We start from the raw sequence: 26,532 nt of genomic DNA on the forward strand, positions 1-26,532 counted from the left end.
TGGGAAGTCAATATTGTTTAGCACATTACCAACACTTCCACTGTTTAGTGGGTTCTCAGAAAAAACATTTAGCCCTTTGCATTCTTATGCAGATGACCTCCGGGAGACACATTCCTCCCAGCCTTCAGCAGCCTTGCATTCCTGCTGCCACATTCCTTACACAACTAAAGAACACTGAGAGCCAATACCAGTGGCTGTAAACAAACTTTATCTGACCACAGGAAATTAGCCAACTGTTATAAACGGTCGTGCTGCTAAGTAAAATCATGCCAATTTACAGATGTTGCCGGTCTAGAGAGTTCCGGATTAGAGAGCTTCAACCCACAATGCAAAAGTACTAGCCTGGCCCGGCTAGGCTCTGGTGTGATTTGTTTTTCTGCTGGGGATCCTGTCAGCGAGGGGCTGAGTCTTCTCTTTGTTTTTGACTTCCCACTTGCTTGGCCCCCCACTGATTTCCTCTGAGTCAGTGCCCCCCGGCCTAGAGGAAGCTCCCCAGGCCCGCACTGAGCAAAGGACAATATGATCTTCCACCGGTCTCCTCTGCAGCCTGATACTGACCCAGAGACAGCCCACTCCAGAGCCTGGCACCTAACCCTTCCCTACTGCCCTGGAGGGCCGCGGGAGCGGGGAGAAAACCTGCCCTCCCGTCGCTGCCGAGCACCTCAGCTGCTCAGGCTGGCTCCCCTCTTCCCTCCCACTCGTGCGTCCCTCAGGCGCAGCGCCAGGCAGGCAAGCCGCGGGGCTGACGGGGAAAGGGGCCGCGCCAGGCGGAAGAAGGGAGGCTCGCTCCACTTGGCAGACGCCATTGGCCCGTGCACGAGAGGGGTGGATGCACGGCCGGCCCCCTGCGTGACGCCACTGGGGTGAGGGAGCTGCCAGCCTGCCGGGGAGTCAGGTTTCCGCCTCGACGGAAGCGACTGCAGAAGAGACAACTCGAGAGCATCTCGCAGGCGGCTGCGGAAGGGGCTGGGCCGGTCGGCAGGGAAGCCCCGCATCGCCCAGCGCGTCGGAAGGAAAGGGGCGAGCCCGCCGCTGCCCGCGTCCCTTTGACGGGATCCCAAGCGGTGAGAAAGGCGCTCGCGGAGTTCCTCGCGTGCGGGCGTGGGGAGCCTTGTTTCCTCTCGCCCCTGCCGCAGCGGCCTGGGGGCGAGCTCCGCCTGCGGCGGCTCCTGCGTGTGCTTCGGGGAGGGGAAAGGCCCCGGCCCGGGAGGGCGGGAGACGGCGCTCCGGAGGCTGGGCGGTGCTGCACGGCGCGGCGCGGCGCGGCGACGCTGCCCGCTCACGTGGCCGCCTCCACAGACGTCAGCTGCATCCCCCGCTCAGCGCCCGGCGGGGGCCGGCGACGATGGGAGACCCGGAGCGGTAACCGTTTGCTCAGCGATAAGCCGGGGGACCCCGCCGCATGGGGGCAGCGGGCAATGCCTCTGGCTGCGGGGGCTCCGCTTGGCGAGCGCGCGCCGCGTCTGTGTCGCTGTAGTCGGGGCATTGGGCTGGGGGAGCGGAGCGCCGCGCCGCGCCGCGATGGGGCCGCCCATCGTTGGGGGTGACAGACGGTATGTGTTTTCCTTCCCTCGCTGCCCGCCTGCTGACGCCAGTGGGGCGGCTTCGCGTCGGGCTGAGTCGGGTTAAAGCCTGAGGGCGGGCGGGCTCCGCCCTTCGCTGTGCGTGGGGGATTGCAGGATGCTGGGACCTCTCGGGCCAGGTCTTGCCTCCCTACAGAGCCCCCGGGCGAGCGGCTTTGGTGCATTCGTGGCTCTTCTTCACTCATGCATCCCAGTCGGGTTCCCGCTGGAGGGTGGGTGTTGCTGACGGCCTGGGGGGTAAGGAACTGGCGCTTTGCTCGGCTGCCGAGGGGGCGCAGGGCATTTACAGGCAATGGGGGGCTCGTGCTGATGGCCCCCGTTAGCAACGCTGCTACGTCAAAAATGACACTGATGGAAACCAGCAGAATCTGACAACCCTGTGCATCAGCACCAGTAAACAAATGTCTTGCGAGCCCTGGTTGGTTAGTTGCTTTTGGCCCTCAGGCAGCAGGGTGCCCGCCACTGGCACTTAGACGTTTGCCTTCTTTACAACATTACCTGCCCACAGCCCTGGCTCTAAAAATTAGTTCAATACACAGCCCTTGTTTCCCACCTGTGCTGTTTGTTTGTGGTCTGCTTGCACTATCAATCATTTATAACTGTCTGTGCCCCGTTTCCACGTTACAATACCATGCTTCAGTCAATGCAATGGAAGACTTAGAAAACAACACTCCTAATGGACCAGCTCTAACGTGAAATTGATTCATTGATGCTAAAATAAACCAAATATTCTTCTTCTATCACCCAGTGAAGAGGTTATTTTAATTTAATGAGGATGCACTATTGAGTTAGTGAAAGTAGATTGCAAATGCTGGTTCCTAACTTTTATAGCTTCTGTGCCAGCAGAAGTTGGTTGCTCCTATGGGTCTCGGCCTTACATGAGACACTTAGCAAAAGGTGGTTATTGAGCACACTATGGTAAAAAGCATATCACAAAATGGGCCTCAGTAAGGGTGGGAAAGAATGGACTTTTTGTTTTTTTTTAAATGTTTAGTTTTTGGTCGTTAGGCTGCTTGGGGGAAAGGGAAATGAAATCTTGCTTTCCTCTCATTTGTCTCTTGCAGACAAGCATACTGTATGCTAGGAAGAACAGTTATTTTTATTGCTGTAATTTTCCTAGCTCTCCAATTTTATGTAACCATTCCTGCTACCTCACTGAGTAATCACTGCTCTCTTGGAGTGTTGGCATCACTTCACTGTTGACTCATACAATATGATATCTCTTTTTTTTATTTTCAGGAGCAGCTCAGTGGTAATCTAGGGTCTAGTTCTCAGAACCGTAAAAGGATTTAGACTGAGGCCATGTATTTTCACTGTAGTATTTAAATGAAGGGGAAAAAAGTGTTCATTTTGAAGGGCATAACAGACTTGAGTTAATAAAAATCATTAGTTAAGGAAGGTGTGTCACGTTTCATCTAAGCTACCCTGAGTGACATCATGTTTAAAGCCCAAGATCTTAAAATCACAGTTAGAGACTTTGATTCCAATAAGAAAAGCCCATTACTTATTTTTTCATCAGAGTTTATGGGACCAAGGGCAACTTGGGCGCACCCATGTTAAGTGGTCATCAGGCTAACTTAAAATCATGATGGATTCTGGATGTTGCTGAACAAGATGGTTCTGGATTAGAGAGGTTCAACCTGTAGAATATGCACATTCAGGGGACTACAAGCTCTTATGTGACAGGTTGTGCCCCATTTTGCAAAAAAGCATATTCAAGTTAGGCATATTCATATCCAAAAACATATTTCCCTAAAGATATAGGAGAACAACGTCAGACCCTATCTAAGAGCTCATCAGAATAAGATTATTTCTTGGTGAATCCTGCAGATGGATGTTTCCAACTGCCTTTAGCAATGCAATCCACAATCTCTGATGGTGAAAATGTTTCCTGGGTGGTATAACTTGAATTTCCCCTTTTTGCATTTTTTGTTTCTTGACCAGTTCTCTCATTGTCCTTGAAGCCAGTCTGGAAGTTGCACATTGATCTTTCATTAACTACAAAGAGCTGTGGAATCAAGTTATGTCAACAGCTGCTTTAATTAATTTGGTTAGAAATGGAGGATATCAAGTGAGAAGGAGAACACTACTGACATCCCGCTTCTTGCAAGACGACAAAAGCTGGGCTACCCTGCGGCAGAGCTCCACCACAGAACGGAGGGCTTCCCGCTTCGATCCTGACAGCAGTGGGCGTCCAGCCACGTGGGACACCTTTGGTATCTGGGACAATCGCATTGATGAGCCCATACTCCTCCCACCAAGCATAAAATATGGGAAGCCAATTCCCAAAATCAGTCTGGCCAAGGTGGGCTGCGCGACCCAGATTGGAAAACGGAAGGAAAATGAGGACCGGTTTGATTATGCTCAGCTGACGGATGATGTCCTGTATTTTGCAGTATATGATGGGCATGGCGGAGCTGCAGCAGCTGATTTCTGTGATAAGTACATGGAAAAGTACATTCAGTATGTAATTTGATTTGATGCTTATTTGATTTATCATTGGCATCACTGCTTGTGCCTAGTTAATGCAGTAGTTCCTTGAGTTACATGAGGGTTGTGTTCCCGTGCACACTCACGTAACTCGAATCTCTCATGAGTCGGGGGGGGGGGCAGCTTTTTTCCCCAGCAGAGTGCATGTTCTGCAGCTGGGAAGGCAGCAGGAGCGCCTGGAGCTCCTTTTGAAAGGTAAGCCCTAGGGTGGGAGGGGGCGATTGGGGAGGGCTAAGCCTGGCCCTGTGCTCTACCACAAGAGCGAAAGGCTAGCTGGCTCCCTGCCAAGGCTGTAGAGTAGAGACATCATTCACCCTAGCATGTAGTCTCAGTGCCTCTGGGGATTACATGTAGAAAAGTCAGGTCCCATAGGAACTCCTAGTAATTATCAGAGGGTAGTTAGTGCTGTTCTCTATTCTGAAGCCAAACTTCTGGGTAAAGGGACAGCATAAGGCTTATGTGGTTATAGTTCCGACGTGGATTCTCTGCACTGGGCAGGCTGGGATTTTACCCTCCAGTCCCAGCCTATCCAAATGCTATTGAACTCATATGGAATTGAAAGTGCTCAGCCTCCTCCAGGATCTGCTCTGCCATGAGCATGTGGGAGTTGCAAGCTGCAGTGCCTACTGCACATGTGCAAGAGATATCACTTACACCACTCCATTTGCATAATTAAGCCAATGCTAAATGCAATTGGTTTAAGGAAAGGCTAAATAATATGGAGATATACCTATCTCATGGAACTGGAAGGGACCTTCAGAGATCATTGAGTCTAGTCCCGTGCATGACCTATCACCATCCCTGACAGATTTAAAACAAAGCCTAACAAATTAAAAGAAGAAAAACACAGTGTTATACTTACAAGAAATACATGGGATTTTTTTTTGAGGGACAAGGCAAGAACGCTGCATTTATTGCGAATACAGTACCATTATATGTGTATAATATACATAGTTTAATCAGAGGTGCGCACAGCATCTCGTGGTTGCTTATAGTTCCCACAGGTTGTTCACTCTAATCCATTGGCCAGATGGATTAGAGGTGAGTGTGGAACCAGGTTCTGTTGATCAGGATCAATGCTCCGATCTTGAGAAGAGGAACCCAACCCTGTAGCAGTGTACACATCTTTAGTCCATAGTTCTGGTTCTGTCCCACTGCTCCAGGCACGATGAGTCACCAGTCAATGGCAGATGGGTTTGATCCTTTTCCACTGCCTAGCTTTCTGTGTGACTCATCACCTACAGATGAGATTTAATCTTCCTCTCTAGGTATGTCACTGGTGTAGAGTCCCGTTCTGCCCAAGATCCCCAAATGGCCCCCTCAGGGATTGCACTCATAACCCTGGCCTTATCAGGCCAATGCTCAAACCACTGAGCTATCCCTTTCTCCTTGTACTTTGTATGAAACAGGTAGCTGTGTTAGTCTGTACGCTAACAAAAACCAGCAGTCATGTAGCACTTTAAAGACTAACAAAATCTTTTATTAGTTGATGAGCTTTCATGGGACAGGCCCACTTCGTCAGATCAATGAAACAGTTATGCAGCAATTAAAAATTACGAATCCTGTGGTTGAATTTCCTTATATCTAAAGGACAGGGGAGGATGCTAATGGCTTCTTGTTACCCCAGAGGGATGATATAGCGTGATTCAGATTTTGTAGTGGAAAGACAAGCCTGTGGAAATTGCTGTAGATTGATTGGTGTCTTTGTGGAAGAAACTGAACCTGTCTCTATTTTGTTTCCAGAGAGTTCCTTTCTCAGGAGAAGAATTTGGAAATTGTGTTGACCAAAGCTTTTCTAGAAATAGATAAAGCATTTGCGAGGCATGCTCACTTATCTGTTGATGGTAGGTAGAATGACTGTATTCTAATTTCCAATGGTGAGAGAATGGGGAAAGGTTTTAGAAGTAATGGCTGAGGTATTTTTCATAAATGCATAGAATATTAGAATTGGAAGGGACCTCAAGACAGTCATCAAGTACAGTTTTCTTCACTTGTGGCAGGACCAAGCATTATGTAGATCATCACTGAAAGATCTTTGTCGAACTTGCTGTTAAACCTGCTCTTTGTATTAATAAAACGTGTTTGACGTCGAAAACAATTTTATTTAATACAGAAATTTGCTTTGAGCATTTCTTGCAAATGAAACAACTGACATCAGTCACACTTGAGCACTTTAAATTAAATGATAGGAATAATGTCCCTGAAATTTATCTGGGGAGCTGATACATGTTGAATCTCTTTAGTCTGGCACTCTCTTGTCTAGTAATGTCCATGGTCCAGCATGACTTCAGTTAACCAGATGTTCACTTACCATGGTTGTGACAAAGTTTCCCATAGTCCCATAAAGTTGGTGTACAGCCACCAGTGCTGGCTCTGTTATTTAGCCCTAATTTACCTCTAAATGTCTTCTAGTGTTGATAATGTGCTAGACAATATTGACCTCCTGTAGTGTGGCAAATTCTCTTATTAGGCATCAGTCAGGTCCTGAGGGTGCTGGACTAGGAGAGGTTCAATCTACATAAGGTTAAACTTTTGCCAAACCTTCCATGGACAATTTATCCTTAAGGGATACTGTCAAATAGATTATTTACTAAATGTAATATGTGCTACAATGGTTTAAATTTGGTGGGGTGTATATATATTTAAACACTGCATGATGAGAAATTCACTCAAATCACTAATTTTTTTATAATCCTGTTAATTCTATAGCTTGTAGAAGAAATAATGTCTATCCATTCCCTCCTGCTGCTGCTGCTGCAGTCTATGGCGACGTCTACACGTGAAGCCTACATCGAAATAGCTTATTTCGATGTAGTGACATCAAAATAAGCTATTTCGATGAATAACGTCTACACGTCCTCCAGGGCTGGCAACGTCGATGTTCAACTTCGACGTTGCGCAGCACCACATCGAAATAGGCGCTGCGAGGGAACGTCTACACGCCAAAGTAGCACACATCGAAATAAGGGTGCCAGGCACAGCCGCAGACAGGGTCACAGGGCGGACTCAACAGCAAGCCGCTCCCTTAAAGGGCCCCTCCCAGACACAGTTGCACTAAACAACACAAGATCCACAGAGCCAACAACTGGTTGCAGACCCTGTGCCTGCAGCATGGATCCCCAGCTGCCGCAGCAGCAGCCAGAAGCCCTGGGCTAAGGGCTGCTGCCCACGGTGACCATAGAGTCCCGCAGGGGCTTGAGAGAGAGCATCTCTCAACCCCTCAGCTGATGGCTGCCATGGCGGACCCCGCTATTTTGAAGTTGCGGGACGTGCAACGACTACACGGTCCCTACTTCGACGTTGAACGTCGAAGTAGGGCGCTATTCCTATCCCCTCGTGGGGTTAGCGGCTTCGACGTCTCGCCGCCTAATGTCGAAGTTAACTTCGAAATAGCGCCCAACGCGTGTAGCCGTGACGGGCGCTATTTCGAAGTTAGTGCCGCTACTTCGAAGTAGTGTGCACGTGTAGATACAATGTATAACAAACTAGGCTCAGAGGGATTAAGATGATAGATAGTAGTGCTATATAAATAACAAAATAAATAATTTAGTTGCATCTGAAAAAGAACAGAACATAGTAGGAAAATAAACTGTATTCTCCAGATCCTTAGCTGTGGTCAAGGAGCCTGCTGCAAGCCTCAGGACAAATTGTGTGTAATGGTGCCTTTAAGCGATTTTTATATTCCCTAATCTGGGGCTGGCAATGATGAGTCATCCCACTAGTGTATAGTTATGCTGATTGCATGTGGCCCAAGGGTCTTTTAGAACAGTTAGGCCCAATTCCATGTGCTCCTGCACGCACTGAGATGTGGGTTCAGCTGAGGGTTCTGAGACAGGGAGATAGTAAGCCTGTCTGACAACCGTGTTGCTCTGCTGATCGCATTGACCCAAATGCTTTCTGCCATTAAAAAATGCCGGCATATGCTTTAATATTCCCCTTTGCCTTTTGCAACCAAAATATTGCTGTGTTGTCTAGTGTGTGAAAACTAAAAGCAAAACGGATTGTCTGAGGTTTTGTTCAAACTGAAGAACAAAAAGTAGACAGCACAAATGGATAACAAGAGACCTGTTTAAAAACAATGCTAATAAGCCAAGGCAGTGCTTACTTATTTAAAAGGGATTTTTAACCTGAGTGAAGAAGCAATACAAAATAATTGGCATTATCTTTTTAGTAACCTCCAATTATTAGAAATTGACTTTGGGGAGTGAGATGAAGAATATTTTTGTTGTGAATTTCTGGGTTTTTTTACTGAGGTGATCTAAAATGCAGCAGTAAGAGTGAGTTTGCTAAATGACCTAAATGCTTACATATGATTGTCTTATCTTGAAAGCCCTTTATTTGTCAAACTGTTCATAAAATAGATTGTTTAGACTGACACACTTCAATGGAAATTTGTTGTGCTCACAGCAGCTTCATGAGGAGAAAGACATAGTGTAATGAAAGAAAATATTGATACTTAATATGTTTTTGTTATATTGAAAATAGTTACATGCTGTAACACTTGGGGCCTATAGAATTAGCTAAAGAAAATCTCTAACTAACAAGCTGTCTGGTAAGGGTGAGCTTTCAAAATGCTGTCTGGGATTTTACCTTGCAATTTTCACCATCTTTAACAGGAGCAGCGTGGCTAAACCACTGTGTACCTCTCTGAAAAGGCCCCATTAACTTATTAGGAACCTGATGCAAATGCTGGTAAACTTTGAGAACAGCTAAACAAATGTCATTACAAAACACTGGATAAAGCCTTTTCATTAACACAGCTCAAGAAAATATGAAAATTAAGGAGAGGTATTTTAGTTTTCCTGAATAATTTTCACAGAATCATTAAAATGCAGGGCTGGAGGTTTACCAGGTTATCAAGTCCAGCACCCTGTTGCTAAGGCAGAACCAAGTTAATCTAGATCACTCCTGACAGGTGTTTGTCCAACCTGTTCTTAAAAACCTCCAATGCCAAGGAGTCCACAGACTCTCTTGGAAGCCTATTTCAGAGCTTCAGCTACCCTCATACTTCGAAATTTTTTCCTAATATAACCTAAATCTCCTTTGCTGCAGATTGTCTATTGCTTCTTGCCCTACTTTCAGTGGACATGGAACCCCTCAGTAAAGACAGCCATCAGGAACTGGTATCCAGATATTAAAGGGCCCCATTCTGCAGGCTGCTGAATACCTTCTTTGAGGTATCGACTGGCCTCAAGCTGTTGTAGGAGCTGATGGTCCTCAGCAGTGTTTGCCAGGTGCCGAGCAGTCCCTGAAATAAGGTCATGAAGGACTGGAGTAAGGGGTTGTAAAGACACAGACAGATACGGGTTTATTATTGTAATTTACTCTTTGCTTGTGTGGTGTTGAAAACTAAATATTTTGAGACTTTTAAAAAAAAGTTAAATACAGTTGAACTGTTTTGCATGTGTTCTCATCAGAAACTTAATTTTGCAATGTCCCCGCAGTTGGTTAGCGAAGCTACAGATTATTTTTGGCTATTCTAGATATGATAGAATCAAGTGTGTCTCTTGGAAATGATGGTCGTGGAATACTGGCTCCTCAGGACACGTGATGGCACTCAGCCATGTCTTCCTGTTTTAATCCTGCCTCATCCTGGGAATTGGCAACCAATAGTTCAATTAAGTGTTTTGATAAGTCCATCTCTTGATTCCTTGGGCTGATGGTGATTACTTCTATTTTATTTTAAAGAACTGTACGGTGGATTTTTAGGATGACTGAGGCCTTGATACTGGTAGCACCAGCAAACAAGTCAGTGGAACCACTCAGCTACTATATCTATATAAAGATCTATATCTAGAGATATCTCTATCTATAGATATATATGATTTTTTTTTTCTCAGTAACAGGGCTCACTGAACAAATCTCTGGTGCTAAAAGAGCAGGTACTTGGGGGGAGATGTAGTATTTTAAAAAATAATTATGTGACAAACTGAACAGGTCTTATAATTTGTGCATTCTTCTAGGATCAGTGGACCTTTTATTTTTTAAATCACTCTGTCAGATGCTAAAATGTTTAAAAATATGTAAAGTGATGCTTAATAACACTATGGATTTGAAAAAGCTACACCTTCATACTTCAGTGCTGTACCTTTTGTGCATCACCTAGACAGATGGGTATAATGGACTTTTTAGGAAACATACGGATTTTTCCAAACTGGATTGTGGTCCATCTAGTCCAGTATCTTGTCTCTGACAGTGGTCGTAAGCAGATGTTTCAGAGGAAAGCATAAAACCCCACAGTAGGTTCATGCGGGATAATCCACCTTCCATGTTAGGTCTCCCTCTAATTCCTAGCTGAGTTTGGCTTAAATTAACAATGGGCAACCAAACCTAGCGAGTAGGCCACATGAATAGCCCTCCTTTGTTTCAGTGAACAGCATGACTGGCAGTGGTTAGCAGCCTGCGGCCCAGTGTGGTTTCATCAGTGGCCCATACCCTCCCTCTTTGCCCCCTTTTCCCATGTCTCTCACACACTGGAGCCCTGCACTTCCTACTCCTTCTCTTCCCTCCCAGCACTTTCAGAGCACCATGAATCTGCTGATTTACAAGCTGTGCTGGCTCCTCCATCTCCCTCACAGAGGTTGAACAGCCACGAATGGCTGATACATGGCCTTCAACTCTGGGAAGAAGGGGGAGGAGAAAAGATAGAGCATGAATCAGTGGATTCGTGGTGTCTGGAAAAGGCTGGGAGAGAAGGTGGGGCAGGTAGGAAATATAGGGCCCCTGTGCATGAGAGGCATGTGGGTAAGGGGGTGGGGGCATACCTGTCTTCACTGCTCCTCTCTCTGCCCTGTGTCCTCCCACCTGCAGTACTCTGCTGGCTCTTAAAGGAAATTGTCCCAACTCCCCACTGAGTGGCTGACTTAGCATTTGAGGGCATACCTTTCATGATGGACCATTTCTGGACATTCTCAATTGTATAGAGAATTAATGCTGTACATACAAGGTTTCTTGATGAAAACACTGCCACCAATGCTTCCTGACCTGGCCTAGGACATCCAGATGTTTATTGAAAGCCTAATCCAATACCTACTGAAGACAATAGGAGCTTTTCCACTGACTTCTTTGCTTATATCAGATTCTGATCACTCTGACCATTCATATTTGGAATAGCCATCTTATTGAACAAAGCTGTTTATCAGTTGATGTGTGTGGTGTTTGGGGCACTCTTGAAATCTTACTATGCTGAGCAAATAGTGGTGGTCTTTTTCAATAAAGAGAATGAAATACCAAATCTATTTTCTTTAAAGTTACCATTTAAAAACATGACTATTATTTGAATATGTTAACCTGCAACACTGAGGAAAAGAGAGAGCTGCTGAAATATATAAATATAATCAAGTTAGAAGATACTTAATTTAAATGTCGTCTTAAGCATTCATCCACATTCAGTTTTCAATGTGTCCCGACAAGTCATGAATCTTTAGTCAATGTCTATGAAGTTCTTTATTTTTAGCAGTCAATTATTTGGATTTTTTTTGTTTCGAAGTAAAGACTATTTAAAAAGTTTGAGCTGTGTACAGCTCTTTAGAATGTCTCTCTCTGCCAAATATGAGATGGCTGGGCATTTTCTATTTATTTGTTTGGGCACCCCATACTGTTACTAAAATACTTTGTGGCCTTTGTTTAGGCTGAAGCTAGAGGAGGTGACCCAGCTGTAGTGAAGCATAAGGGGAAAAATCATTGACAACAGTAAACATTTGAGACCATGTATGTTTTTAGATAATTAAGCCAGTGTCCAGTTGGGTATTATGCACTGTCATAGGACTTGCCTATGCTGTCACACCACTAGTGAACGAAAGTGAATACTTCCACTTGCTTTGCAGCTCTTATTCTGTCATCCCCAGTGTTGCAGGTTTGTTTTGTCTGAACAAAATCCCTGGGTGAATTTCCTATTTGCCTCTGTGTACGTGTTATTTGTGGCAGAGACTGCACCTGGTCAGCAGCTCTAGAACTGGGGGCCCTGGACACTATATGCTGGGCTTCAGTGGAAAGAGAGATCTGCTTAATTTTGTCCCAGGTGAAGGAGTCTGGCGGTTCCTAGCCTGGGCTACTGGAAGGTTCCCACATCTTCTTTGTCATATTAGTTGAGATGACATGCAGTAAAAATTGTCCAGTGAGTGTTAAGAACCTATTGAAAGATCTTAGTTTTATAGTGATATTATTAGGAACAAGTGAAAACTACTTTTATATTAATTTAAACATTAAATCCAGTGTACATGCTGATGCAACATATCTTTAAAGTACCAATAAAGAAATTAGAAGCAATAGTAGAAAGGCACTAGAATTTTGGTATGTGCATAATTCCTAGATTTTGGAACTGTGTTAGCGACCCAAATGAGTCTGGAGCTCTCTTGAATTTAATGAGGGCCTCATTCTTCTTCCCCTCACATTAAGTATTACCTTTTACGAGTGGTCCTGTTTATAAGCAAAATCTGGCCCCCTGTAGGGAGCATGATTGGCACTTATATTTCCAAACTGTGATGTTTAGTATTTGTAAGGTGCCTGTCTCTCTAGTACCTACTTCAGATTTATCAGACGTGTCTGGCTCTGCAGTAATATCCCTAGAACCAGTACTGATAGCTGATTTGATTTTTTTACAAATACTTCAGAGTATTTGCATGTGTGTCTGTTGTGTCTTAAAATTTTGAGGCCACTTGCATCTTAAAATATTTTAAAGAGCTGTAAGAGAATTTGTGAATTGTGCAATATTTTTTCTTTTATGCCTTCTAAAATATAGAATTTGATACTTTGCATTACGGTTCCAAAAGCAAGGAATAATATCAGAGGCTAGTGGCAACTCCTCATTAGTTTTTAATTTCTAAACAAAATATATTTAGCATGAATTAAAGGTAGCTTTATGTGGAATTTTCATGTCACTATGCTTTAACTGTCTGGATAAAACAGGTATTTTACTGGCAGATTTCATTGCTAAATTTTAGTGGCATATTTTTAAGCCTGTTTCAAGTAAACGTGCAGCACTCTAATTCTTGTGTGATCGCCTAAAATTAGAAATAAAATGCAAACACTTAAATTAAATTACTTACAAGCTGCAGACAGTTTGGTTGCTGGAAAAATTTGGTTTGGCCTACTATACCCAAATTCCCAAATAATCAAATTACAGTGGAGTCTGTTAAGATATTAATGATTGATATTTCATTTGAGGAAATAGTTGATCGAAACTTACTGACCCAGAAGACTTCAATGCAGTAATAGTACCTGTTTTGATGGTAATGAAGGTCTAGTTTAAACTCATTTGTGGATTTGCTTTATTTTTTCGTTCATCAGCTCACACTGTTTTCATGCTACAACAAGGCTCAATGCATCTTTAAACACCTATCCACATGAACAGTCCTTCCAAGCATCTTATAAGCCTAACTTTCTCAGAGGTCCTGGAGTGTCCACAGTTCCACTGGAAGTCAGCTGGAGCTGCCAGTACTCAATAATCTCTGAAAATCATGCAATGTAAACAATGAAAGGGTCTGACTGTGGGATGTGCTGAAATCTGCAACTCTCAGGCTGTCTCTACACTTGCATTCCTCTTTTGAAAGAGGCATGCAAATGAGGGAAGTCAGAAATGCAAAATGATGTGCAGATTTGCATATCTGGCACCTCATTTACATATTCATATTTCAAAAGAGCTTCTTTCGAAAGAAGAAAAGCTGTGTAGGTGCAGCTCTTTCGAAAGTAAACCCCATCTTCGAAAGAGTGGTGTTTCTGCACTGCTTTTCTTTAGAAAGACGCTCTTTCAAAATAAGAATGTGCAAAAGAGGGGCCAGATATGCAAATCTGCACCTTATTTGCATTTTTGATTTCCCTTTTTTGCATACCTCTTTCAAAAGAGAAATGCAAGTGTAGACACAGACTCACTCTCAACAATGAGAATTAGTGGGTGCTTAGCATCCCTCAGAACTAGATCCAGAATGTATTAATTACAGACGCCAGTAAGGCCAGATCCTGGTCTTCAGTATTGGCCCTTTGTTCAGATCTTGTGTGCTAATTGGGGATTGCCCTAGAAGCATGTAACTCAGTGAGTCTCACAAATGTAGCTTTGCCAGCTCCTTGTGATACCCCCAGTCAGTCCCCAGAGGCACAGTTGGATTGGGAGCAAGATGAAGGTCCATATTCTTTAAGGAAAAGTAGTGGTTGAAGGAAGATCTTTAATTATGATTACCTTCTCACCTGGAAGTAGAGGAATATAAATGGGAATTCTGATTTTTAGCTTAAACCAAAAAATATGGGCTATATATTTTTAATCTGTTTTTAAAAAACAAAAAACAGAATATGGCCTAGTCAGAGAGGGTTTTTCAACTGAATTCACATCTGCTGTAAATTTCTAGGCTGCATTTCTTCCTGTCCGTGGTTTCCTGTACAGTAGCTCATCGTAGAAGCATGTTATGCAAATTTCTCTGGTGTTCTTTCACTGTGCGTGCTAGCCATAAAGGGAGAGAGATTCTTAATTATTATTTTAACTTTGTGAGTTTACTTCATTTGTAATGTACCACCTGGTCTGTGCTCAAATTGATGCCATCACAATTCATATTGCCTTTCACAAATTACTTTTACCAAGGATGTTACAGCAGATGAGTACAATAGAAACTCAAAATCAAACTCCCTAAATATGATCACATTAGTTAATCCATTCTAGTAACAGTAAAATAAAAAAAAAAATCCCACAGCTTTGAGTGTGCTGTTCAATCCCAGCAGGGGTAGAGGAGAAGGGAAGGATGTGGAAGAACTTGCTTGCACTCTGTTTTTTGTGTAGTTAATTTATACCTGTGTAAAATGCCACCAGCAAGGCACTTGGTGGACTGTGATTTAGTAATATGCCTAGCTACTGTGTACTAGTATGGATTACAACACAGGGTGCCAGGCTGGGCAGAATGAGGTCTAGAGTACATCTGGTCTTGTCAGGGATCTTCCAACAAATAAAAGTGGCACTGAGGAGATTCTGAAGGGAGTCTTGTCCTACACAGCTATAAAAAATATGCTGGATGCAACATTGGCCAAGTGACTGACTGTGGCATGTAGTTTGCTAATAACGACTCTGGATTTTGGAAGACCCTGGAGCATGGCAGGTAGGAAGGATCTATATAATATCTCTTTCAAAGCATATACCCAACTCTAGTTAGCAGTCCTGAAGTACCACTTGCATCTACAGGAGGAAAGCTGTGCAGTGGGATTTATCCTGTCTGTTGCCTATTAACAGTGTAGCTGGTGGATAACATTCCAATTGCTAAAACTGGACTAGAAACTGTATTTGCCACAGACCAAAAGAGCTGCCATTTTCCCCAACAGTTGTTTATCACATTTGCATGGAGCCATGTTGTTGCACAGAACTCTTAATCCCCTCCCCTAAGGCATGTTTCCCTCCTCCTGCCAATGTCCTTTATATTCATAGCTGTAGTTGATACTTACATTTAGTTGACTAATTTAGAACCCACTTTTTTGGGGGGTGGGGGGGGAACAATTAAAGCTCTTGTTCTGTTAGAAATGCAGCAACACTGCTGGACAGACTTAAACCTTTTCTCTTTTATGTGATGTCTGTAGCCACCCTGCTGAATGCTGGGACCACTGCAACAGTGGCCCTGTTGCGAGATGGCATTGAATTAGTTGTGGCCAGTGTTGGGGACAGCCGTGCATTGTTGTGTCGAAAGGGAAAGGCCATAAAACTCACCATTGACCACACTCCAGAAAGGAAGGACGAGAAGGAAAGGTACAGCTCAGTTATGCTAATAATATCACCTGCGATAGCCTTGTTTAAATGCTCTTTATGTTATGAAACGGCTAATTTTATTTTAAGTAAAAGGGAATCATACCAAGTAGATAGGGCCAGCTGGTGTAAATCAGTGCAGCTCCACTGAAGTCAATGGAAATATGTAGATTTACTGGCTCTGGTCCATTGTGCTTTACAACTTGAAACTCATCTTCCAAAACATTCTTCTATATCTAGTGATGTTCTCAGAACTGAGACTGGAACTTTAACTGACATGTGCAAGGACACAGAGGTAGAGCCAAGATTAAAACTTCTGGGCGCATGTTTCCCCTCCATAGTTCAGCCTCATGAACCACATCCTCTCCTGGAAGACCTCCACTTTAGATAATTCTGACTCGGTGAATATCTCTGGGAAGGGCCTCATTCCCCTCCCCGCCCCTCAGTACAGTATAACCCAAGATAAAGGCAGTGGCAGACATTTTGCACCTTTTATTATTGCAGTGAACCTTTATTTCATCTTTTCCCTCTATTTTGTGTTTTGGACAGGATAAAGAAATGTGGTGGCTTTATAGCCTGGAACAGTCTGGGGCAGCCCCATGTGAATGGCAGACTTGCAATGACCCGGAGTATAGGAGATTTGGATCTTAAAAGCAATGGAGTGATAGCAGAGCCAGAAACAAAAAGGCTTCAGGTAAGAGAGAATGGGATTAATAGGGGTCATTGAACTTGAGCATTTGGATCATGTGGTGTACACAGCAATTGTGTTTAATAGTTAAAATGCCTTTGGGACTTTTATCTGACTGTGGGCCGATTTCTCTCCTTCACTGACCCCCCCGCCCCCAAGCACCACTTCCTATCTATCTATCCTCACCTAAACTTAATCTTCTCAGTATTCCCTCCCTGACCTCAGGGTGGGAAGAGTCAGAAGCTGGGGGTCCTTATCTGAGGTGGACCTATATAGATAGGAGTTGCCACTCAGAGTAAGGACAGAGCACACTTCCGCACTAGACAGGAGGTCAAACTAGATGATCACAATGGTCCTTTCTGGCCTTAAAAATCTGTAACAATTTGAGATAATTCATTGTTAATTGGGTAATACCTATCTGGCAGGCTTTTGGCCTCAGTTTATTGAACGCAGGATGGGTTTCTTAACAAGCACTGGAAGTATTCTCAAGAGATCATGTTTGGATTCTGACTGCTTTGTTTTGTGGTCCAGTGCTTTAAAGCAGCATGGTGAAATAATTAAAAGTTTTGGTGCCCTTGGTATTGCTCATGTAGAAGATGAGAAAACATGCAACAACAACGGGAGAAATCTGTTGTAAAGGAGAAAAAGTAGAATTGTTCTGCCCTGCTATAGTGTATTTATATTGTTCTAATTACAGTTGCATCATGCAAGTGATAGCTTCCTGGTCCTTACTACAGATGGCATTAACTTCATGGTGAACAGTCAAGAGATATGTGACTTTATAAACCAGTGCCATGATCCCACTGAAGCAGCCCATGTTGTTACTGAGCAGGTAATGTTTGACTTTTGACTGAATCAGTGCTGCTTTGATGATGCAGGAATAATGTGGTTTAGCAGGGAATAGAATGTGTAATGCTGCATATGCTCAGATCAACAGATCCATTGCAGTGCACCAATGATATTGTGGCAGCTAACTGGCACTACTTGTAGTGGCATTGAATAATCGGGAAAAAGAGTTTGCTTTGTTTCCAACTCAGGCTAACGTCGAGGGTGGCACCTAAGATCCCAAACATCCCCACGTCTGAAGGGGTGGGAGCCCCTGGCAGACTTGCTTCAATGAATCTGGGTGGAGCTGGGAGGAGACAGTTGCTGGAGACAGAGGCTCTCTGGAGTTCTAGGGGTCTTCTGGATCTGTGGGGCTGGATACTGGATTTCCTTTGTAAACTGTTTCAATGTCTCAGTACTTTGGAAACGATAACTATTATTCTGATAAAGATTTATTTCCATCCGCAGGCTATACAGTATGGTACTGAAGATAACACCACTGCTGTCATAGTACCATTCGGAGCATGGGGAAAATACAAAAATTCTGAGGTCAACTTCTCCTTCAGCCGCAGCTTTGCCTCGAGCGGAAGGTGGGCATGAGGATTGTTGGAAGTAGATTTTTTTTTTTTTTTTTTTTTTGGTGCAATAACCTGTATGCTGCTTGCTACAGAAGAACACATCTATACCTAGGTTGACTGTCTTGCCCATTTATTTTTCTCCCAGTATTGTACAAAATACTAAGCTTACTGCTTTCTAACAAACCCTCATGATGTACATGTTCCGTTTTACTATTTTTATTTATGTTTTCAAGTTTTAGGCAGGTGTTTTTGTTTCCAGTCCCAGAAGATGGGTGGTTCTGTGTAGATGGTTAGATGCTGGGAAGTTTTCAATACATGTTTTCTTCTTCCTGCTTTATCTAATACTCTGTGAAAGACTGATGTGCTGTGTAGACTGAGCCATGTGATCCCCTCTTTTTGTGATACACAGGGGAACAAACGTATTGTAATCATAATATGAAAGGTGCCTGTTACATCTTCTGCCCTGACCCAGCCGTCAAAAATCCCTCTCTGCTTGAGAAGCACATAAAAAAATAGAGGCATGGCTGGGGAGATTCATGGAGAGGCTATTCAATACAGCAAGTTCCTGTGACATAATAGTGTAAACTGAGCCCAGAAAGTTCAGTGTAAATTAATGCAGCTAAGCAGAAAATGCATTGACTCTCACGCTCTGAAAGTTGAAGTGTGAGTGCAGGCCAGGAGCCAATATGTTTGGCAGCCAACAGATTCCCTACATAGGCCTGGCAGTCTGTGAGGTCTCTGCTTTCCTACACCTGTGGCTAACGTATGATTTGGAGACCACATTGCAGTCATCTTTGCATTCCCCTGGCCCAACTTCACTAAGAGGTACACAAAGCTGGTCTAAAGAAAAAGCTGCATATTTGCCAAATTAAGAGGCACTGTAAACTTGATTTCCATTTATTAATTATCTAATTTCTAACTATTCCATTTTCTAGTAGAGCTGCCTGGAAACAATGCAACAGGAATGTTTTAAATCTTTTTCAAAAATGATTGAGGGCTTTTCTGCTCTCCAGAGAAGCCAGTTACTAGTTGTCTAAACAAAGGATACCCTGAAATGCACAAAGCCAACTGGAACAAGAGTGTCACAGGGCACGTAATTCACCAATGAACAGACACCTTCTCCCAGTCACTGTAGGGACTAGCTCAAGGGTAACAGCCGGTCTGCAGTGTTTTGTATCCTGTGATTCTGTCCTGTTTCTCCTGGCAGTCTCTCCAGGAACTACCACGTCCTCTTCGTGACTTGCCCTCTGGCTGTGTCACCATCTGTACTTCCCCCTTCTGGGGACCAGAACCTCACAGTCTGTTCTTCCACCCATTTCCATCACTGGCGAAAGGCAGAAGAACTCATGCCTGTTCACTATTCTTGGTACCAAAACAGCGAGCTACATGCTGCATTCGTCCCATTGTTCAGTACATTTCGCTGAGCCACCTCCCTGCAGGCCTAGCACCTTCTTCTTCACCTTTATTTCCAGGCCTCTGCAACACTTTCCCAGCGTGCAGACAGCAGCTCCTTCACTCCACTCCTTGCCAGCAACTACTATGTCCATGATGCTAACACCTCTTTTAGCTGCTGGGAACCCAGTCCTTGCCCATGGAGCCCCAGTTCATGACTCCCCAAATTTGGCCCTGCAGTTTTTTTTTACGAGTCCTGCTGAATCCACATTGGTTGCTCCCTGAAACTCCTCGTGGATTGGTTGCACCCCATTCACACACCCTAGGCTTCTCGGAGGACTCACCTCCACTGTTCCCTCCTGGGATTAACCCATTTCTTACCAGTGAGGGTAATACAGTATCACAGAAATACATATATTTGTTTTTACCATACTTTTTAGCTTTTGTAGCTTTGAGCATTACTTGTAACAGCAAGAGGTGTAAGATTTTTCTGACATTATTTTCAAGATGACAGTATCTCTCCGTTTTTCTTCCTTTTTTAATGTGGGAGGGGGAATATGCACACAGGACAGATTCTCAGCTTGTTTAAACCAGCTACATTATGTTCATTTCTATGAACTTCTCAGGTCAGATATACTAATGATCTGTCTGGGAGTGCCCCAGTTCTTTTCTCATTTACTCCATTGTAAATCAGCTGCACAGCTCTCCTGACATCCAGAGAGTTACGTTGACTAGACACCATTGTAAATAAAGTCAGGCGGAGAGACACCTGGAGTTGAGTTCTCATTAGTTTTGCCATCCTGTATTTCATGTAAGACCTGCTTCTGGCAAGAAGGATTTTAGAATAAAATAAATAATCTGAGGGAAAATTCTGCTGAGCTGCTTCATCAAGCACTTATTACAATGTGAATCTTGAACTTCAGTTGCTTTAGCTTTTCCAGTGCTTTGTACGGTAGTTCTAGGTGTTTCTTTTTGGATATATTTAAAGATGCATGGGCATCTTTTAGGCAACTCTGCTTAGTATTGTACTGAAATGCTTTGCATACAGAATGTGTCCCACTTGTCTCATAACTCAGTGTACTGTATGGTGTAAATAATATTTATATTGCTTTTATAACTGTTTGTTAAACAATATTTGTAAATAAATATATATAATTCATTGGCATGGATGTATATTAGTGTTTTACAGTTGTAATCCCTGCCTTCCCTCAGCTCCCATTTGTGAGGATTTGGACTAAGATTTTTGTTTTTGGGTAAACAGTTGGTGTCTGATGTACTAGGCCCATTCCTGCTTCACCTGAGTTGCCTTAGTGGGAGTAAAAGCAGGTTCATAGTCTGGGACAAATTGATTCCTCTCCCATCTCCAAATCTGGTTTGAGTCTCTATTTGATGTTGACAAAGCACTTCTTCCCATGAGCATTTGGGATGAAATCCTGTCCCTGCTGAAATCAGTAGGAGTTTTGTCACTATCTTCAGTGGAGCCATCTTTCCACATCTTTGTGCTCTTCTGGGGATCAAGGGTTTATTTCAGAACTTCAGACATGTAGTCTGAGAGCAAGGTTTTCAAGGTGGCTATTGCATGTATAAGAAATTTAATCACAGGACTCCTATAGAAGACATTTAATGGGTATCAGAGATCCATAATATGCAGCTAGGTCACATCTTCCTATAGGTACCTCGTAGCCTGAACCCACAGTGTATGTTCTGAGTGCTGCTGTGTGAATGTATGTCACTAACAACAAAATGGTGAGAAAAGAACAAAGTAGCATTGCACACTTCAGTACTAGCTTTTTCTTCTGGGACAACTCCAGCTTTGGTGGTTTCCACTTAATCCCTAGCAGATATGTGACCACATGACAAAATCATGCTAGCCTTGGTACAGTTGGCAGTTTGTTGTCAGGAGAGGCTTGGAAGTGGAGCAGCTAGGGTAGTGGCCATGTAGGCGACAAATGACAGATGTGCGTTAGCAGAACTGTATGGGAACAGCTTTGCAGAAAGTCCATTAACATTGTTCTTCACTTTAGCTGGGGCTTTATGCCTATCTTTCGTGTGGTCCATTAGCCATGTATTCAGCCTGAAGGTGCTTCAGAGACCTAGGTTTTTAGTAGCACATATTCTGTTTCTTGAGCTGCGGTTTTTAGTTTTTCATTGTATTCAAATTGGAGCAGTGTGTTGCAACTTTGAACACCTGTATCAAATGGCTGATGAGTAATAAACAATACTGTACCTAGAGCATCTGTGCTCCAGTTAATAGGTCACGTAACTCAAAGGCCATGTCAACAAATGCCCCTCCCTTTCAGAAGGGGCATGTTAATGAGGCACTTTGGAATAGGTTAATGAGGTGCTAACATGCATATTCAGTTCCTCATTGAAACTCAGACTGGCTGTATGGACACAGGCACTTCAGAATAAGTGCCACACTTCAAAATACCCTTATTCACAAAAAGGAATTGTGTGGGGTTTTGCTATACCACTTTCCTATATTCTGTCACCTAGTTTTACAGCAGATTGGAGATTTTTTTTTTGTCTGTTGACTGCTGTCATCTCCTAGGGAGAGTTTATAATAACTTCTTATGTTAGGAAGGAGATAAGCCTATATAAAATATGTGGTGTAGCGAGGTTCCCATTTCTCACATGTATCAAAGAATAGTAACAGAGAGGTAGCTGTGTTAGTCAGCATTCTAACAAAACAAAACAGCAGTCATGTAGCTAAAGGATTCAGACCTATGTATTTGATTTGTCAGTTCGTATTGCAGACTTTTTTTTTTTTTTTTGGACCTCTGTAATATATAACTGTCAGTCTGTACTGGAAATGCAATTAACCTGAAGAAGTGGGTCTGTCCCAGGAAAGCTCATCACCTGATAAATCATTTTTTTAGTCTTTAAAGGGCTACATGAGTGCTGTTTTGTTATGTATCAGACAGTCAGTGGTATTAAAAGGCAGCAAATTTAAGACTGAGAGAAATACTTATGAACAACATATAACCTGCGGAACACTTGCCACTAGATGTCATTGAGCTCAAGGGCTGTAGTGGGTTTATGGCTTATACCACTTCCTGTCAGTGAACAAAAACTGTCCACCACGGAATTTTTGGTATCTTCCCCTGAGGCATATAGGTACTGTGGAGATCAAGAGTGGGACTACTTGTCCCACTGATTATGATCTGGTTCAACAATGCCTGCGTCCCTAGTAAAGAACAGAACTGTGGCATTTCCCTTTAGAAACACACAAAAGGCTACAATCCTAGTGTGTGTGTGGGGGGGGGGTGCACTCAGTATCACAATGATTGTATGGTAGAAAAATAGTGTGTTGCATTGTTTATTGAAGATATTCTGTTTCTTGGGGCTCATCTTCCTTGAGCAGTCATCGAAACTTGCCCCTCCTCAGAACCACAATCACACCTTTTCCTCACCATGATCCAGTCCACATTGTCAGTGGAATTAAAGGTATTTGTGACAGGGTTTGTTTTTTCTCAACTGAGTCAGGCATTTACATGTGTTGCTGGGCTCTTGAGTTTGTGTTTTGGTGTTTGATGCAGTGAAGAATCAGAATGAAATCACTTCTTTGCCTTTCAGTGTTGTGGCTCTTTAAGTACCATTCAGAATTTGGACTTTGAGAACTGATTAATGAGTCAAATGCAGTAAATGTTTCTCAATTGGATATTGTTTGGGGGGTGCTGAAGGTGAATTTGGTGGCTTAGACCCTGTTAGAAGGAAGAGGTGTATTCTGATAGTATTTAGGAATCAAGTTAACAGTGTCCTTCTAGCTGTTAGCCATCTGCCTGCTTATATGGAATATAAAGGTGTCCAAGTCAGACTCAAGTGTTTCTCTACATCAGACAAGTTGTTTAAAACAATACATTCTAGTCTGTCTGCCTTCTGATGTCTCCAGCAGCTCCTAACATGTCTACAGAGAAACCAGGCTTAAGGCACAAGGGACCTGCAAAAATCTTGCTGAAAAGATGACATCTATTTTTCAGAATGTAGGAACAAGATTGATTGGAAAATCTGTACAGCTGTAGTTACAGTGGCTTTTTATGATAGTATTCATCTTTTGCAAGAGGCTTTTAGTGCAGCATTAAACCTGTATACCTGAACATTTTGTGAAATGAATTTAATAGACTCTTAGGCTTTTTACCCCGGTGCATATACAGGTTGAACCTCGCTCATCTGGGACCCTCAGATCTTGACCAGTGCTGAGTGAGAGAATTTGCTGGATGATGGGAGGTCACTATTCTAGCATATTACCAACACTTCTGCTGCTTACTAGGCTCTCAGAAGACTTCTAGAGGTAGATTACAGCTAAAGAACATCACAGAAAACTGAGCCAGGACTGGTAGCTGTAAGCAAACTTCATGGGACCATGGGAAACTTGGCCAAACCCGTGATAATTGGTCATCCAGCTAACTAAAATCATGCTGGATTACGGAATTTGCCAGATAAGAGAGTTCCAAATTTAAAGAACAAGAAGTCTTGTGGCACCTTATAGACTAACAGATATTTTGGAGCATGAGCTTTTATGGGCTAAGACCCGCTTCATCAGATGCATGAGTGGAGGGGGGTGGCTTCAAAGGGGTATTAAAAGAGTGGAGTCCCAGTAAGAGGGAGGGCCAGAACTAACAAGGTCTATTCATCAAGGAAGTGAGGAAACAGATTGATAGAGCCAGACAGGTACCCAGAAGCCAGCTGCTAAAAGACAGGCCTCGCAAGGAAAACAAGAGAACACCACTGACCATCACATGCAGCCCCCACCTGAGGCCTCCAGCGCATCATCAGTGATTTGCAACACATCTTGAACAACGATCTTTCACTCTCACGGACCGTGGGAGGCAGGCCTGTCCTTGCCTATAGACAGCCTGACAATCTAAAACAACTCCTCACCAGCCACTACAAATCACAAACCAGCGACTCTAGGCCTGGAACCAGCCTCTGCAACAGTCCTCGCTGCCAACTCTGCTCACATATATACACCAGTGACATCATCACAGGGCCTAACACCAACTATGCCATTAGGGGCTCCTTTACCTGCACACCGACTAACATAATATATGCCATCATGTGCCAGTAATGCCCAACTGCAATTTACATTGGCCAAACTGGACAGTCTCTCCGTAACAGAATTAATGGACATAAATCAGACATCAGGAACGGTGATGTACAGAAGACTGTGGGGGAACACTTCAGTCTCCTGGGACACTCAGTGGCAGATTTAAGGGTGACCGTTCTGAAACAAAAAAATTACAAAAATCAAATGGAGAGAGAAATCTCTGAGCTGCAATTTATTTGCAACTTTGACTCCATTAACCATGGATTAAACAGAGACAGAGTGGCTCGCAGTTTACAAAGGCAATTTCTCTGCTCTGGGTGCTAATATCTCCCCATTGGACTCTGATAAAGGCTCACATCCCTCTGTCTGATGTGACTTGTTTTTCCTTCTTTTGATAAGTGCTGTTGATACTGGGCCATTTCCACTTTGCTGAAAAGACCTTGTCAGTTCTGGCCCTCCCTCTTACTGGGACCCCACTCTTTAAATACCCCTCTGAAATGCGCCCCCCCAACTCATGCATCTGATGAAGCGGGTCTTTGCCCACGAAAGCTTATGCTCCAAAATATCTGTTAGTCTATAAGGTGCCACAAGACTTCTGGTTGTTCTTGAAGCTACAGACTAACACGGCTACCTCTCTGATACCTCCAAATAAAGAGGTTCAACCTGTATTATAACAATGGACAGGAAGCTACTTTTATGTTACAAACTAAACTGTATCTTAGAATTGAACCATGGAGGAAGTGATTGGGTTTGCTCTTCATTGGTTTTCTGGGCACAAATTTGAGGCATATATGCATGTTAAATAGGAGCGAAAGAGAGCTCAGTGCAGGAAGCTGCTACTCATGTGTCACCTCTAGTGCTTAGGATAGAGAAGGAGTGTTTCAATATTTTAAAAAATTATACACAGACATGTATTTTACTTAGGAAGCTTAAGAGGGTTCAGTTTACCTTACCTTCTCTCTCTTTGCTGGAGAACCTCGGCAAGATCTTCGGAGAACTGAAGTCAAAAGAAACTAATCCAGGCTGTAGGTCTTTCTCCTCCAGCTAAATGGAGACTGGGGATGTGGTGAATTCTCCATCACTTGCAGTGCCTTTAAATCATGTTTGGATATCTTTCTTAAAAGAGACTCCTCTGGCTCCGTCTGAAGCTATGGGCTTAATACTGAAACTGGGTGAAGTCCCCTGGTCTGTGAAATATAGGTCAGAGTAGTTTATGGTAATTATCCCTTCTGACCTTAAAATATAAATCAATGGATAGTTAAGGAGCAAAATTTGTGGTCAGAAGAATGGTGTTGGGGCAAACAAAACACTAGGGCTGCTGCTTATTATGTGTTTGGGGAAAATGAAGGCTGGGTGAAATTCTAGCCCTATTGAAGTCGAAAGCAAAATTCTCAGACTTCAGTAAGGTCAAGATCCCAGCTTCCACCTGTTGGTAGATGGAAATGCTATAATTAAAGACTTGACTTTTCCAGTTAATACAGAACTAGCAAGCAATTGATTGTAAATAAAACAATAACTAACATTAGCTCTTCACGTTTGGCAGACTGTTACTGTTAGATAAATGGATGGTCAGTTATCCAACTAGCTGAATGTGCTGTGCACGGTGGCTGTACAGTAGTGTTCCTTATTGCTGAAGCTGCAGTGTTTCAGCACAGAGGCAGCTACAAGTTTTCCTTTTTACCTTGTGTTTTACCTTTGCATGTCATAACTCTGTAAATGCAAAAGTGCAATTGTGTAAACTTGTTTGCCTTAGGACTACTTAGCTTCCCCATGGTTTGGTGTACATATGTGATGTAATCAAAATCCATAATTCATTTACTGCCTCATTTGAAAAGGATGTTTTGTTTTTTTCAAATGTGTGTTTTTAACAAAGCATCTGTATGGTTGGAACTGGCTAATAGACATATTTGAATGCTTAAAGGATCTTTTAATAAAGTTTTTGCATCAAAAGCTGTCTATTTTTTCTTTTTCCGACTTGTGATTCAGGGTAATCACATTTTTACTGCTCTCCCTGGCCTTTCCTAGCCATTTCTCCATCAACTGTGTTGATGACAAGTGTGGGTTTTATTTTTGTCATGCCTAATAGATTAGAACCCTGATTATTCAACATAAACCAGACCAAAGGATGATCAGATAGCCGACATTTCTGGTTAATATGGAGGCTGGCTGCCTGGGATGGCTTCTGTGTGGTAGGCTGTTGTGGGGCTGGCTCCAGC

The 26,532-nt window shown here is 43.3% G+C and overlaps 1 protein-coding gene across 2 annotated transcripts; it reads left to right on the forward strand.

The window, feature by feature from the left end:
- Positions 1-256: 256 nt before the first annotated feature.
- On the forward strand, positions 257-23,816 carry PPM1K (protein phosphatase, Mg2+/Mn2+ dependent 1K). Of its 2 annotated transcripts, none has more exons than XM_074993638.1 (7): positions 257-1,064; positions 3,528-4,046; positions 5,817-5,917; positions 15,624-15,789; positions 16,336-16,480; positions 17,172-17,306; positions 17,768-23,816. In XM_074993638.1, the coding sequence occupies exons 2-7, from the start codon at positions 3,607-3,609 to the stop codon at positions 17,897-17,899; spliced, it is 1,119 nt and encodes a 372-aa protein (XP_074849739.1). In that variant the 5' UTR covers positions 257-1,064; positions 3,528-3,606; the 3' UTR covers positions 17,900-23,816. The 2 variants fall into 2 exon arrangements, with proteins under 2 accessions (XP_074849739.1, XP_074849740.1); XM_074993639.1 differs by lacking the exon at positions 257-1,064 and adding an exon at positions 1,228-1,553.
- Positions 23,817-26,532: the final 2,716 nt, after the last annotated feature.

This window comes from Carettochelys insculpta, chromosome 4, assembly GCF_033958435.1.
Source record: "Carettochelys insculpta isolate YL-2023 chromosome 4, ASM3395843v1, whole genome shotgun sequence".
Taxonomy (NCBI): Eukaryota; Metazoa; Chordata; order Testudines; family Carettochelyidae; genus Carettochelys; species Carettochelys insculpta.

Coding starts and splice junctions, on each gene's coding strand:
- PPM1K (XM_074993638.1), top strand. CDS start 3,607: ATGTCAACAGCTGCTTTAATTAATTTGGTTAGAAATGGAGGATATCAA. Junction 5,918..15,623: donor TGCTCACTTATCTGTTGATG/GTAGGTAGAATG, acceptor TGATGTCTGTAG/CCACCCTGCTGAATGCTGGG. Junction 15,790..16,335: donor AGGAAGGACGAGAAGGAAAG/GTACAGCTCAGT, acceptor TGTTTTGGACAG/GATAAAGAAATGTGGTGGCT.